A 17,217-nucleotide genomic window follows, 5' to 3' on the forward strand; every position below is an offset into this window, starting at 1 on the left:
CTCTTTCTCTCTTTAACCCTTTCTCTCGCGCGCACTATCTCTATCTTCTTTTCTTCCTTTTCTTTTTTAAATAACAATTACACGCGTAACTCATTTCCTTATTAAATAAATTAACCAATTTTATTATATATTTAATAGATTTTAAACTTCTTTTAATATATCCATGATTATACTTTAACATAATGAATTTCGTTCTAAAAAATTGATTCATTTTACTTATACTATTATCAGGTTAACCGAGATAAAATAATATCACACTAACTAAGGTCTAAACATAACCTCTTTTTATTGCTTTTTCAGTTTCTCTTGTTTTATGTAAAGAACACAGAAAAAATTTATTTAATTCATGATCTTATAGTAATTCTTATACCTATTAAATACTTTGATAAACAATTAACAATGCTTCTAAACAACGTTTCAAATCATATTCCCTCTAAAAATTAAATGGTTCTTTACATTACGTACTCACAATTAGTTATACAAGAGTAACACACTTGCGCTATCTAATGTTAATGAAATGAGATTATAAATTGGTATTATCGATCGTTGATATATTCTCTACTTTAACTTTATTTTATTATTTAAATTAATTTATTTGTTTTTTTTTATTACTACCAAAAGTAACACTATAGTTTCAATATAAGAACAAAATGTATAAATGTTTTATTTTAAATTCAATATGTGATCTATTACGGTATATTATTTTAAAATGAAAGATTTCTGCATTAACTACCATCGAGATTGTTTGATGCAATTCCCCCCGTAAGAGGTCAATAACATTTATGAGTGATTGAAAAAAAAATATTCTCTTACAGCGCATATTACTACTTATTACCTACAATTACCTACACTTCAAAGTTTTCCTTGACATCCGTTGTTTGCTCGCGCCATTTATAAAAAAATGGCGATTTAATTTGTTGTTATTCACAGCATCAGAATTATTACTATTATTCTCCACCTCTGGGTATAAGAAGATCTTAACTTTAAGAATATTGAGGTGTTAATAATTCTATTTAATGTACAATTTGCCAATTGTGCCATGTATACGGTCAGTACCATTGTCCAAGATTCTACGAACCTCTCTGTCTTGCCAAATTGTGAGCAAATTTGCACAGCAATTGATAAAAATACTGGAGAAACTTGCGGCGAAACAGAAAGCTTACAGATTCTCAATGAGTTCCGTAAATTGTATGAAGCTCGTATTGAAAAAGTCGATTCAGAATCAGCTAATGAATTCGATCGTGTATCGGTGAGATTAATTATAATTTAATTTATGCTTTTACTTTCATTTCCAGCATAAAATTGTTTATGTCGTTCATTATGTCAACATTTATTTCTTTATTAAATTGAAATTAAATTCTTAGTATAATTTAGTATAGATGAACAAAATAATACTCTTAATTTTAGATGAAAATGAAAATTATGACAGAATGGATTAAGGACTTAGGTGAACAGAATATTATGTTAGTTAATACTGTACAAGATCTGGAACAAACTGCTAGTGACAGAGTCAAAATATTAGAAGAAAAATTAAAACAGTCGTCTAAAGTTGTTTCGGATAAAATTTTGTTATCAAATCAATCAGAGGAGGTAATTTGTTATACATTTATATATTATCTTGTAACATGTAAAAATATTAATATTATTTTAGAGATTAAACGTCCTCTCAAATCGCATCAGAGAACTAGAAGACGATGAGAAGTATCTCCATCAAAAAATTGATTTTCTATGGATTGATATCAAAGGATTATTAGAATTGCTTAAAAGAGCTCAACAAAATAATTGTTGGAGTCTTGATGGTATCAAATTTTATTTTATTAATCCTAATGATATTCCAACTCCTCTTGAGTAAGTATAAATAGGGAAAAGTGACTTGTTATTATTGGCTTTTTTTTATTGTTTTAATTGTTTGTTACAGTTGTGTATGCACTCAACTAAATATAGATAACACTATAAATTCAAAGGTATGTTTAAATTAAAGCATAATTTTTTACAATCCCTCTTATTTATTCATCAGTAATAATTAAATAATCAATAATCATAAATTATTGTATAATTAAGCATTCTTGTATCTAGTAATGGCAATTGAATAAATTATATTTTTTTAAATAGCAAGTTGCAGAACTAGAAGCTGATGATAAAAATATTGATATGTAAGTATATATAATTAATGAATTAAATGAAACGTTTTAATTTCCTTTTTAACTAATTGTAAATTAAGATCATATAATTAAGTGCATTATATATATATTAATTATATTTTGCAGGTATCAAATGAAATTTGAAGAAAATGCTGACATTTACAAAAAATTACCAAGAGAAGAAACTGTAACAACATATGTTTCCGATGCCCAGTGTCTTAGTAATGAACATACACCAAGATCTCAGCAAGCAAATCATATTACTGTTGGATCGTCATCAGTTCCTACAAATTCTGATAATGTAAGTTTTTTTTTAATCCACGATATAGAAAGATTAATTGGGATAATTGATACAGCAATAATAGGCATTTATTTTGTAGTTATAGTTTGTTAATCATTCTATAGGCAATCATGTTGAAATAGAAATTAAAATATAATATATTAAAAGACAATACAGTAGTACCAAGAGGCCACGTTTTATATTAAAAGAATTAGATATATAAAAATTAACTACTATTATAAAACTTAATACTTTTAGTTCATTTGTATTGTTTCTACATATTTTTGATTAAAAAAAAAGGGATAGTTTTATAACTTTTATTATCGTTCAGACAATCTTAATCGATGACATAGTGGAAAGTAAATATGTTGATAATGGTGTAGAAGTTAAAAAACTTCAAAAACATTTACAAGATACCGAGTCAAATATAACAAATATGACGCATTTTTACTCTCAGTTAAAAAGAAAAAATAAAGAGATTAAGGAAATAAAATGTCAAATGAATAGTCTGAAAAAGGTTTGTTATATTTATTTTTCCATATGCTCTTTTGAATTTAATCGTTACATCATTTATGTATGCTATTGTTAGGAATTTATGGAGACACGTGAAGCATTATCCATAGAAATAACAAACAAAAATAAGTTAATAATATCTTTGAACCAAGAAATTGCAAAATTAAAAGAACAATATAATTATGATATCAATTTTAGAGATGATATTATTAAAAAAATGAGAAAGGAATTCATAAAATTGAAGGTACACTTACAGTCTCTATTTTATTTTGGGTATTTTATCTTATAATCCTTTGTTTTATAGTTTACGTGTTCTTGTGTATCAAATTATCCTCGACAATTCAATGCTAATGGTAATATAAGATTCTCAAATATTTTATGCAATGAATTTATGATACCATGTCACTTATATAAGGTTGTCAAATGCAAAGATCATGCATCTTTTCCATTGAATAATTTTGATACTTTAGTGCAACATAAAGAAACTACTGAAAATATACCCATTATTAACTCACAGTTAGAAAATACTATAACAACTAATCTAGATAATTTTTCTAAACAAAACATTTACAAAACGGAAATTGAAAAAACTAATAGACAACGAAATATTGACAAAAATATTACAAAATCCATTAGAAATTTATCACCAGCTTGTAAAGATACTATCATACAACACAATTAAAAAGTCAATAAATCATGAGCATTTCTAACAAGTAACTACTGATATTCATGTTGAGCAAATGATAATATAATGAAAATAGATTATATATTGAAATAATGTATACAGTGAGAAGTAATAAATATATGTTGTGATAGTAATAAGTATACATGAAGCATCTGTACCTGTGCAATAAAATTGATATCAATTTAAAAGTTTAATACATATTCCTAAAATAAGTTTATGTGTATATGAATTTGAAGTTTTGCGTTATGAGACAATATCAATTATTTGAATTTTACAGTTAGAGCGATTATGAATACTCCTTTGACTCACTGTATATACAATTTTCAGCATGGTTGCCTTATTATTTATGATATAATATTATCTCTCTTTCTATATGTATCCATTATATATTTATCTATACATACAAAGTATTTTTTGACGAAATAAGAGAAATCATTTTAATCTATATAATTTCAGAATATTTTCTCTGCACCGAAAGATGAAATCGATGCTGATACTTATTTATTGGTGAGTAAAAGTATGCTGCATTGAAAATAACATTTCTGTCTCTATTTCATATAATAATAATGTTTTTATAGGATACAGATCCTTTAAGTAATCCAACTAATTCATATCAGGTATATTCTATATTATTTGATTTAATTCAATTTTATACAATTTACATATGTACTTTATATATTAATATTATTAATAATATTTATAACATACAGAATTTTATTTTTAGCAAATGATTATGTGTTGCTTTTCCAAGACAAATTTATTATTACAAAGAGAAGAAGAACAACTTGATGATTTGAAGTCAGAGTTAAAGAAAATTATAGTACGCTTAAATAAGACAAATGTTGAGGTAAGTTAATAAATAATCAAAATATTTCTAAATTGTATAAATGAGTTTGAAGATTTATAAAATTGCTTTTATTAATTCAATATGTTTAATTAATTATAATATTATAATATAATGAAATGTGATATATTTACAGACATGTGAGAATAATTTTACAGCTGCTTATAAAAAGATACAGAATATTACAAAAATCTTAAACATTTTAAAAACTTCGAAAGATGATAAAGTAAGTTAATGCATTTAAACGTTCATTATTATCTAAAATATATAGTAAGATCATTTTTTTTAAATAACATACATAAAAGCATTTATATATATAAATATTATAAAATAATATTTAAATTATAAATCTCTTGAATTGGAACTAAATAAGTAAATAAATGTTCATGACTGTCTGATTATGAAATATTATTATCTTACACTTATAATTAATAAACATTTTTCAGTATTTCTAATATTGTAGAGTGATAAAGAGAAGAGTTCGTGTGTTTTATAAGGAATCCATTAATTATAAAAGCAAAATTATTAAATATCATAAACTCTTAACTATATAATACAAAGTAATGCAGTGCTTTTGTAATGATTTACAATTGAATAAATATAATAAACACAATAATGCATTGATTCTTTTTGAAGGAAAAATGTTTATTGACAATTAATTTTGTAAATTAAATTCCATTGTAATTTCCATTAAAAGTTTAATAACAATTTGGATCATAGGAAGTATATTTTTTACAGTCGCAAACTGAAGAAACCATACAACATTCTATAGCAAATATTGAAGTCCAATTGAAATGCGTGCACGATACATTGCAAAATGAAGAACATGTATGTATTATATTTTAATAAGTTTAAATAACAAATATGAATTATTTTTTAACGAAAATATAGTTTTATTTTAATACTTCTTATTATTACAGAGACATGATGCAGATAAAAGTGTGGATACATGGATGCATGATACATCAGACAAATTAATAAAGGATATTGAAAATATTTTCAGAATATGTAAAGAAAAAAAAAAGCGATTGAGATTATGGAATTTGCTGTATGTATAACTTTGCATACAATATAAATTTGAATCCTTTGCACTCGAGTCCTTGTTCGTTCGGGCGAATCAGCAGCTCGAGAATTTCCATATGACGTAATACGATGACATATTTAAGATTATTGTTTTGCATGTATGTATTGTTGACCGATAGTAATCTCTCGAATGCAAAGGTTTAATAAAGTATTCACAGTCACTTGCATACTAGCAAAGAAAATTTATATAATTACATTATATTTTTGTATTTCAGACAAATAAACAAAATGAGGTACACACATTAAATATCTATAATGTTTTAAATGTAAAATTAAATATAGGGAATATACATTGCTTATTTTATCTTTATAGATACAAAATAGAACGAATAATTATATCACAGAAATGTCAAAAGATATTATTGTAAGTATTCTATAATTTTATCTATAATTATTAAACTATATATATTATTTTTATTCATCTTTGATATCTTTTATATTATAGATTTATTTGATTGTTTTTCTTATATTATTTATTATTATTTTTTGGTCAATTTTTCATAGAAAAATCCAATTACTACTCAACAATTTAAATTAATGGAGGAATATCGTGTATGTACTGTTGAAGCTCAAGCAGCAACAGAAGACATTCGTGAAGAAATTAGTACTATTCTTTCTTCATTCACTGCTCAGCATCAAAAAGTATATCCTTATATTTGTCTAAAATTGTTAGTAGAGACGTACCCTCCAATCGGTCTTCCCTAATCATGATGGAAATTGGTGTATGTTTAGTACTATACTTTAGATACTTCCGCAGATACCTGTACCGTATGGGGAAAGTAACGTCCCCGTCGTGCAGATACTGCGGACATGCATAGGACGACGCGGAATACACATTTTTCGTGTGCCCGCGGTGGACAGACGCCAGACGGACGCTACGAATTAGGACAGGAGATCTGACCCCGGGCAACATAATGTCCGCTATGACTCTGGACCAGGACAAGTGGGATGACGTGAGGCGTTATGTGACGCACGTACTCATACAAAAACGAACAGACGATGTCTAGACGACTGACAAACAAATTAAGAGGATGATCAAACATGCCGGCCAGCCCGAAGTAATATGCACAACAGTCCCGGACTGGTTCGGGGACAGCCGAAGTCAACTACTGACTTCACAAAACATATATATACTATATACTTTAGATAATCATGATATATATATACATCAGTTCTTATCGTAATTGAGGAGGACCAGTTGATGATTTTCCTTATTAGTTTCAGTTATAAATTATAAAAGTATTGCACAATATAATATTCATTTGTAATATTTTTAGTACACTGAACTAAAAGAAATGGTCAGAGATACTCAAGAACAATTATTGAGATTGCGAGAAACAGTATTAAAAACTATTAATACATTGGAATTACAAGTAAGGTCAAAATCATTATATTACATTAAAAAATAATATATGTTCTTTATAACCATACTTTTTAATTTATTGTATAGCAAATAGAAAGACCAAGGCATATTGAACGAATTACAGTCGAGCAAGGAAAATTAAAAGATGTACAAAATGAATTTATTCGTGCCCAATCTGAATTAATTAATTATGTGAATAATATACAAGAAAAAATCAAAGAATCAAGGGTACAATATTTTTAATATGTATAATCAATTACACTCCTTTTTTTTTAAATTATACTTTTATTAATATTGTTTTTCATTTTTTACGTTAATTTGTTAGGATCAAAATCTACCTGAATGCATAGAAATGTATACGTGTAATGATTTATTAAACTTTATGCTTGATAAAGTTGATCTTGTAGTTAATCATGTTCAAGCTCTTCAAAATCAGGTAAACATTATTTAAATTTAGTAAATAAAAATGATTATCGAATCAAAATGAATGAAATGTTCAATACTCTATATTTATAATTTATATATACATATTTTTCTAGGATTGTTTTCTTATGTTAAATTCAATAGAATTGAAAGAACAACTTTGCTGTACAGCATGTTCCTTTCAAGATTTGCAGAAACGCATGAGTACAATTGTAAGAATTATTATTTTTGTAATAATTTATTTATTGCAATATTTGTTCTTCAACCAAATTATTTTAGTTAATGCATAATGAAATGGATGAAACAATTCTTTGTGAAAAAGAAGAAAAATTAGGAAGACTTGAAGCAGAAATTGATAATGCACATACAAAGATGCAAGATACTTTGGAAACTTTCTGGAATACGATAGAACAGGTTTTAAATATATTTTTTTCATGCAATAATAACAATTAAAATGAAATATTACAATAATAAAATACTACAACATTCTTTTAGGATGATTTTATGAATCATTCAGCGGATTTACAATGTCAAAATCAGGTAATACATAATTTATATACGTAGGTTGGAACTTAAATAGTGGCAACTATTTATTCACAATCGATATAAAAGAATTACGTGTTTGCACCTGTTACTGTCCTTCAAAGTAGTCACCAGCGTTTTGTAAGATCTCGTCAGCAAAGCCTGTTCTGTTGATGGTGCGAATGGAGCGGTCTGCTGCCATGTCTCATCCAGTGTTACGATACGGCGTAAGAAATTTTGCATTTCCGTCAATTCATGCGGAACCCATCGTGACATTCGCTTCAGAACTGTTGCCAAGATTCGACAGGCAGTAGGACCGCTCCATTCGCACCATCAACAGAACAGGCTCTGCTAATGGGTTTTACACAACGCTGGTGACTACTTTGGAGGACAGTAACAGGTGCAAACATGTAACTCTTTTGTATCGGTTGTAAATAAATAGTTGCCACTATTTAAATTCCAACCTACGTATATTTGAATATTAATTAGTTAATTATTACTTTAAATTTAACTTTTGTACAAAATTAATATCTATGATATAAATTCTAGACAATTAATGAATTATTAAAAGCAAAGGAAGATATACATAAATTAAGAAGGGAATATGATGATTACAAAGAAAAATGTTACAGGTATGAAAATATATTTATATATTTTTACGTTATTTTGTCGTGTTCAAAAATAAAATGCATATGCAATGAAATTCTAATTTTTTCATTTACAGAAGGCATGTCAAGCAAAATCTGATGATAAAATAAATCAATGTAAATGTCGCATAATAGATTTGGAGGAACAGCTTCGTATTTTAAAACACGAGGTGATGAACTTAACATTTTTTAAATTATTTTTAATGCTGAATGTTATACTGTGATAAGTTAACATATTTTATTACTGATTTCTACATTTATTATTTGTTATATATTCAGACTAAATGTAAACAAGAAGCCAATCACTTCCTGAAAAATAATATTGAATCAATGGAGAAAGAATTATCTTCTGTAAGAATAGAAGCAGAAAATTATAGACGTTCCCATTCTGTTGATAGTATAGAGTACAAAAAACGAATTTTAGAATTAGAAAATATCGTGAGTAATAAATTTTTTTTCTTTTTTCTTAATATAATAATATATATTATAAAAATAGAAATTACATTTAAAAAAAACAGTAATGGAATAAAAATTTCTTATTTTATATACTTTCAGATCAAAATACAAAAAGAAGTAGAATCAAAATTAAGACAAAGTTTAGATAACAGTGAAACAGAGCTTCAAAAGTCAAGGAAACTTTTGGAACCTTTTGTAAGAAGCATATATGAACATTTTATTTGTTCTTATTGAAATTGCATGTTGGAATATCACAGTCAGTTTTAATAATGGAATGGTTTGAAAAGAAATGTATTTAACCCTTTCAATACTGCGAAAAATCAGTCCGAGTGAGTCCCACTACAAAGATCAGTTCATTTCTCCTCCAAGCGATTATTAGATAAAATAAATTTTATGCCTAAAAGATTGAAGAACTTGGAGACGCATAAATGTCCCCATAACAGTGCACCATCAACAACAGTGATTTCACGATTGAGTTTTGAATTGATTGAAAAATTTTTCCAACTGGGACAGCATATGTTCCAGCCGGTGCGAAAGGGTTAAAGCAGCCTTTTTTTTCATGGAACTTGATTTCCTCTTATATACAAAATTATTTAAACAAATACTGAAATATTAACACATAAAATATTCCAACTTGCACTTCCCATACAAAATGAAGTGGCATTACTTATTAAATGTGACTTACTCATATAAAAATAATATATATACAAATAATGAGCGTATATTATTTTTTATTTGATAAAAAAAGCATATAGAATGTACTCCAGAAGAATTATCTATGTGTAGTGGATACCAATTTAGACAAGAGGTAATAACTTTGATTAATGTGAATTTTAATAAAAATATATATTATGAAACATTTTAAATAAGATACGTAATTGTCTTTAACTACAACTTTTTCATTTTTACAGAATACAACTCAGCTTGTTAATATATTACAAGAAGCAGTACAATCTACAAAAAATGGTCTTCAAGATATTGAATGCGAACTTAAACTGCTGGTATGTTTGAAATCAGATGAATGTTTTTATTACTTCGTATTATTAGCACCACTTCTAAAATATTGAACAGTATTTTATAACATTTATATCTTAAAAAATATATTGTGAAAATACAAGAAAATATTAGAAAGAAATAATTTTTAGGTACGTGAAGGATCTGCTCAACCTTGTACTACAGTAACTTCGGTAATGACGATCATTGATAAATTAAGAAAATATGAAGGACAATTAAAAAAATGTTATGGAGATATAGAAAATCTTAGAAATACATTGTGTTCCAAAGATAAACTTGTAAGTATAAAATTAAATAGATATAATAACTATAGATATATATGTGAATATGTATGTGCATACATTTTATTTCAGTTAGAAAATATGAACCAAGTAGTTATGATCCAGAGTGATTCTATAGCAGTAACACAAAATGAACTTAAGAGTCTCTATAAAAAACAACAGGAAAAGGTAAGTCTTATAGAAAAATTGCATTTTTATAATTATGAAAAAACTCGTAAACGCTATAAACGTTACACGTTTTTGTTATTTTATAAGTTATAGTTAAGATTAACAATTTTATTAGAAAAAAAATAATAATTTTAACCAGTTAAGCGTGGCGATCTGTGCGCAGAGTGCGCTCTGGTGTGTGTCGCGATAATCAAGCAATGACGGATATAGTCGTCAAACACAAAGTAAGTGGCGCTGTTAAAATATTGGATAGTCAAAAAGACGACTTTTTTTTAGAAAATGAACAATTTTGTTAGTAATGTACACACTGTTTCTTAATATGAACATATATTTATACATAATAAAAGGAAAAATTAGAGAAAAAAATCGAATATTTATAGAAGTTAACAATTTATTCTTGACTTTTTTTTATTTTTGACCTCTAAACATTTTAAACATATTAAAATTTGCGAATGTAATTTAGTTTTCGCCAAAATTACAATTTAAACATCAAATTGTAACAAACTTTTACGCATGACAGATATAGAGACGTCATAACACAAAATTTTGCCACATGTCCATGACGGATATAGTCGTCAAACACGCTTAACTGGTTAAGAAACGAATTTATAAACTAATTAAATTATATTGGATGTGCATGAATATTTAAATACACTAATAGTAGATCACATCTACAGCGCATATTCTTTTTTTCAAATTGTTCGTTACATATAAACTATAATAATATTATTTTATCAATTGAATTTAATTGTCATAAACTTTTTAACTCGCGGTATTCTATCTTGCTTTTTAAATGTGATTATGAATAATGAACGAAGCACAAAGTAATATATTTTTATTTCCAAGAGTTATTAATGAAGGTATGTAAAAAATAAATGTCTTTGTACTACATTATGTAGTACCAATTTTATTGGTTTTTTTTCTTTTTTTTCAGATTAATATGCAGGATCTTATTATAGCTCAATGTGAAAAAGAAAAAAAAGAATTATCGAAACAGGTCTGTACTCTATGCATACATTTATGAATGATTTATATTTATAAAAATAATAATGTATTTATAAAGTTAATATCATATACATCTCTTGTATCCTGTACAGAATGAACTTCAAGCACAGACAATTGGACATTTGCAAAATGCTGTGGTTGAAGCCAAAAGATGTTTAGATAGTATGGGACATAAAGCAGTAAGTGATGTGAACGAACTGTGGAGTTCGATTTCGTCGAGTTCAACATTCGGTCACGGGAATGTGCATGATGTTTAAATTGCTTTTATGAACATATTGAACAATGATTTGAAAGTATACTAAGAAGCTTAGAGAACTATGTATGTATGTATGTATGTATGTACTAATAGTAATTATTATTGTAAATATTTTTCAAATATTATCATTAAAATGGTAATTTACGCAAATGAGATATTTCTAAATAGCCTAGCCTTATTTCTTCTTTTGACACGATGAATTTTAAACATTTTTCAATGCTATACTCAATGCGAAAATACAAAACTCTTATTATCTCTTTCCGAATATAGCAATGAGTAATTAATTGTGAGTGCATAAGCGTGATGTGTTACAAAAAGTTGAAGTCAGTGTGTTATGATATTCGCGATGCATGTGGTATGTATTATTTTATTTACAATAACATTAAGTTAATAAAAAGGTGTGTATATTTATCAAATCTTCTAATCTAACAATTATATCCACTTTATTATATAAGTTTCTTAAGTGCTTATTAAATAAGTGTATGACATTTAACTAACTATATTATAAACTGCGCTAATTATTGAATTATTATGCTTTTATTATACATTTTATAATGGTTAATACTTTAAAAACTACAAATAAAATGTTGAATGGAAGTTAACTTTTTTGCAGGATTTTGTTAAAGATGAAACAATTCAATTATTAACAATGTTTATTGACGAAACTCAGAGTCAATATAGCAACTGCTTCGCAGAAGTAAGTTTAATATTTAATTCTTTAATCTTTATGTGTATTTTTCTAAATTTATAATATTAATATGTTATTTCCTAAATGAAGGCTGCTGCACAAGAAAATTTATTAGAATTGCAACGAGACGCCATAAACACTTTGCAATTGAAAATTGAGTACATGATTAATGATAAACATTTAGTAGTTACATCTTTACATACTACATATTATTCCATATTAAGTGCTGTACAGGTATAGCAATAAGATTCATGCTAATATAATATAATTTATGTGTGTGTGTATTCCTGATTTAAATAAATTATAAAGTTATTAACATTTAAAAATTTACATTATTAGTTTAAAATTTAATATTATAGAAATTATTAATATGAATAATAAATCTAGTAATAGTAAGGTATTTATTAGGTCGAGTCATAAGTAACTTCCGATGTTTTTTCGTATTTACCTACTATAAGTCACCAAAACAAACGAATTGTTGATATCACTGTATAGATGAGGATTCAGTTAGTCTTCTGTCAACTTTTTTTATGTAGTCAATGTTATATTTAAATGTTTTTCTTAACCACTGAAATGTATAGTAAAAAGTGCATATTCGACATGTAATGCTTTAGGAATTGAAACAAGGCAATAGCACTAAAGTGGCAGCTGAAAAAATATGCAGCATATACGGTGCAGGATTGATAACTGATAGGGCAGTCAGAAATTGGTTTGTAAAATTCCGTTCTGGAAATACGACCTTAAAAGACGAACCGAGTGCAGGACGTCTTTCCAACTTTGATAAACCTTTTAAAAGGTAATATTGGAGCAAAATCCAATAGATAGGTCCAACAATTGCAAAGAGTGCAAAAAAACTCCATGAAAAGTGTCGTGCACTTATTAGTGGCAGAAACGCTATTTTTTGTCTCATAAAAACGGAAGTTATTTATGACTCGACCTAATATTTATCTTTTAGTTATCTATTACTACTATAATGAATTATATATATTTATGAAGAAAATAATTTGATTTAATTATTGTAGGGTCAACTGAAGCTTTGTACAAATGATTTTCAAGCCTTAATATATAAGGTAACGATTTTTCTTATTTACAAGTTCATCAAAATCTCATTGTACAGTTACATTTTTATTACTTTACAGATAAATACTTTAATGCAAGCGAATAATCTTTTGGAAAATAAATATATTTCTGTAAAGAAATTGTGGAAAGAAACGAATCAGGAACTGCAAGAATTAAAGTATTACAGAATTAATCGATTTTACTTTTTTCACACACAGGACACTCTTTTACACCTTAAAATAGTAAATTATATTATAATATAATTTTCCAGAAATATGTTATCCGAGGACAAGAAAGAAAAAAATATATACGAAAATAAATGCATCCAATGTAAAGTGGATATTGCACACAAGAGTTGTATGACACAAAATCTTGTACTGAACCATAGTTCAGAAGATTCTTCAATATTAGATAAAGAAGAATATTTAGAAAATTCATTTGAAAATGATGAATCACAAGCTCAGACTGAAATTATAATAAGAGAAAATGAAAATTTAAAGAAACAACTACAAAATTACAAATTAGATTTAGCTGCATTTAAAAAAGAATTAAAAATAAAAGAAGAAGAAATAAAAGATCTTAATTGTTGTTTAAGATATGAAAATCAGAATCTAAAGATAAGTTTAGAAAAACAAACTAAAGAATTTGAGGAAATAATAGTAGAATTAAATATTGCTAAACAAAAAGAGATTAATTTTAAGGAATATATCATCGATTTGGAAGCAAGACAAGAGGAGAGAATAGTAATGTTTATTTATAAATTAATATATTAAAAAAAAGGAAATAGTTTTTTAATTAAGCAATATATAGTGTACAAATAGTTACATATTAAATATTAATACTTTTAATTGCACTATTTTATAGATAAAAAATCTAAAACAACAAATTGATTGTAATGAATCTTTAATAAGAAAACAAATTCAAACTATAGACCAATTGCAACAAAAATTGCATACATCTGAACAACAAGTTAGACGATACATATCTGAATACACAAGTTTTAAGGAAAGATTTTTATCAATAAAAATGTTACTCAAAGAAAAATCTGATAGCATGGCAAAATTAGAAGCAGATTATGAAGTATTGAAAGTATGTTATAAAGTTATAAATGTATATGTGCTTTATTATAATATGCTTCTTGTATATATAGTAATGTTACATTTCTATTTTTACAGAATGAAAATTCAATTTTAAAAACAGAAAACATTGTATTGGAAAACAAAACAAAAGAAGATTTGTATTTGCTAAGGAAAAAGGTGGTATCAGTACTCATAAATTATATGTTTCATTTTTGTTCTAAGAAAATTATAATATACCATTTTTATTGCAGTTAAAAGAAACTCAGACGGAGTTATCTTTTATGAAAAATAATTATTATGAAGCTGCTGAAGATTATAATAAAGCTCAAGAAAAATTGATCCAATCCGCAAGACGAGAGGCAGAGTTGCAAGAATCATTAACAATTGCAGTAATAAATTATAGTATTATACTTAATTCGTTTTGTGATTTTTATAAAAACATATTTAATCGTTTAAAATATACTTTTTTTTAGGAGACAGAGTATTGCTCAAAGCTTTCAATTTTAGAAGGAAAAATTGCTAGATTGGAAAATTTAATATGTGAACTTAATGAAGAATTAAATGATACTAAAAAGAAATTATCTTCCAAGAATATTGAACTTTGCCAAACACAAAACATGTGTAAATCGTTTGCCAATCAATTGAAGACTACACAAAAAGATGTAAGTCAATAATAAATTAAACAGTAATAATATGTTTCTAACAATATATTTATTATTTTATATGAACTTATTTTTTATATGAACTAGTTTTATGAACTTCAAGAAAAATACCAAAAAATGGACAATTCCAGTTGTCATCTAACTCAACAATTACAAGAATGTATTGATGAAAACTATACTCTTGTGCAGCAAAAAACTTCACTTGAACAAGACAACTACAAGTTTACGAATCAAGTGAGATATATTTACTATGTTTTCTAAATATTAACTTCTATTTTCACTAATATAACTTTGAAAAGTGTAACTGTTTATAGTTACATAACATGCACCAATCTTTGACGGAGTTGAAAAAGGAATGTCAATCAAAAGACAAGTCTTTAGCATGTGTGTCAGCAGAATTAACTGAAACAGTAATAAATAGGTCAGAACTTTGCAATGAATCCCAATATATGGTCTCGTGTATTCGTACATGGATGGCAGAACAAAGACAACTTGTTGAAAGTCTTGTTTCAAAGTTACAAATTAAACAACAGCAATTATCAATATTAAAACAACAATTTGGACACGAAAAGAAGTAATTATCTATTATAAAAGATTCCATTGTATTTATAATTAAAAATCAATTTTATTAGTAGGTAAATATTTCATTTAAACATTATTTAATTACAAATGTTAATTTATAGAACTTTCTTAATAAAAATAAGAGAACTAAGAAGACTGAATAATATATTAACACAAAGATTGAAAAAAGTACATAGAACAACAATTGGAAAAAATACTAAAAGTGTTGGATATTCATATTTGACTCAAAACTATGGTGTATGTATTATATTTAATATTATTACAACTTATTTCACGTTATATATTAAATTGCATGTAAATATCGTAATAGAAAATAGTAAGCAGAAAAAAAGATTCAACTTTTTCTTATATTTTAAGAAATCTTCTCTATGCCCGATTAAATCTATACGTCGCACTTCAGTGTTTGGCAATTCTTGGTGGTTTCCTAAGATAGAATATTTAACAAGTCAATTGAAAAAAAATAATCAATGGTGGAATGCAAATGTAGCTGATAAATCATCAAAGAATAATAGTGGAATAGATGATAATCGAGATTGTGGTTATCAATCATCTGCAAGCAAATGACAGTATATCATAAAATCTGTCATTATGGCATAGTCGAATAAAATCGATGTATGATAGAATAATAAGATAGAGTAATAATTAATATTATATATCACTGAAATTTGCAAACAATCTATGCCTTAATGTTATGATTAATATATACTACTCTATTTGTTTTTTTATATATCTTCGTGATTGTATATTTTAATAATAATTTGTATTAATCATATAAAAAGAATGACTTTATTTTTCTCAATGATCAACGTGTAAATAATACAAAGGTAATGTCTCATTCATCTTCTAAAGTATTGGTTGTACCATTTAGGCTCATTTTAAGATTATAGTGTGGTAAACAAGCAAGTCGAATTAATGCAAGATTTTCCATATAAATTGTATGAAAGATTTCGAGTAATAATTCGCATTGGTCAAAGTTAAATACCTCATCAGACTTAGGTGGATCCTAAATACAAATAATATGCATCTGAATAAAATCACTTAAATTTGATCTTTTTAAAAAATTAATTCATAATATATAATACTAAGGACTAACCATAGTAGTATGTAAAAGTAAAGTACTGAAAAAAAAGTTATATGTGTTTTCCATTGTATACCATATATTGGAAAGAAAGTAACGATGCGTTAAATAGAATAATCCTATTGATGCGCAAATGCACTTTATACTAAATAAATTGTCTCTGAAAGATAAACGCACGCACACACACACATGCAAGATAAATATACTTGAATTTATAAATATTAATTCTTATTATGATAAATAAAAGTATATATATATATCAATTTATTCACCTAGTAACCTCAAAAATTTCCCAAGCAATTTTTAGAAAAATATCGTTTCTATCCTTAGGGATATGTTCGGAAAATATATTTTCTATAATGTAGCAAAAATTTAATATAAGATTTGT

At 26.1% G+C, this 17,217-nt stretch overlaps 1 protein-coding gene across 1 annotated transcript; it reads left to right on the forward strand.

Annotated features, from left to right (window-relative positions):
* Positions 1 to 809: 809 nt before the first annotated feature.
* Positions 810 to 17,096, forward strand: LOC107071262 (uncharacterized). Its single transcript, XM_089176946.1, is given in 45 exon segments — positions 810 to 1,249; positions 1,408 to 1,590; positions 1,652 to 1,848; positions 1,919 to 1,964; positions 2,113 to 2,153; positions 2,268 to 2,442; positions 4,076 to 4,126; positions 4,198 to 4,236; positions 4,344 to 4,466; positions 4,600 to 4,689; positions 5,202 to 5,291; positions 5,384 to 5,486; positions 5,489 to 5,511; positions 5,762 to 5,779; positions 5,860 to 5,910; positions 6,051 to 6,188; positions 6,824 to 6,919; positions 6,997 to 7,137; positions 7,235 to 7,345; positions 7,449 to 7,544; positions 7,612 to 7,746; positions 7,828 to 7,872; positions 8,404 to 8,480; positions 8,572 to 8,671; positions 8,781 to 8,939; positions 9,057 to 9,152; positions 9,706 to 9,765; positions 9,869 to 9,958; positions 10,103 to 10,249; positions 10,325 to 10,420; positions 11,355 to 11,417; positions 11,518 to 11,604; positions 12,295 to 12,378; positions 12,460 to 12,603; positions 13,392 to 13,439; positions 13,509 to 13,606; positions 13,700 to 14,171; positions 14,293 to 14,517; positions 14,604 to 14,684; positions 14,759 to 14,896; positions 14,981 to 15,169; positions 15,257 to 15,403; positions 15,484 to 15,743; positions 15,853 to 15,988; positions 16,109 to 17,096. Coding segments are annotated over 45 exon segments (5,406 nt in total). The 5' UTR covers positions 810 to 1,039; the 3' UTR covers positions 16,316 to 17,096.
* Positions 17,097 to 17,217: the final 121 nt, after the last annotated feature.

Source organism: Polistes dominula, unplaced genomic scaffold (genome assembly GCF_049000335.1).
Source record: "Polistes dominula isolate Pdom_NZ unplaced genomic scaffold, Pdom_raw_medaka contig_12, whole genome shotgun sequence".
In the NCBI taxonomy this organism is placed as follows: domain Eukaryota; kingdom Metazoa; phylum Arthropoda; class Insecta; order Hymenoptera; family Vespidae; genus Polistes; species Polistes dominula.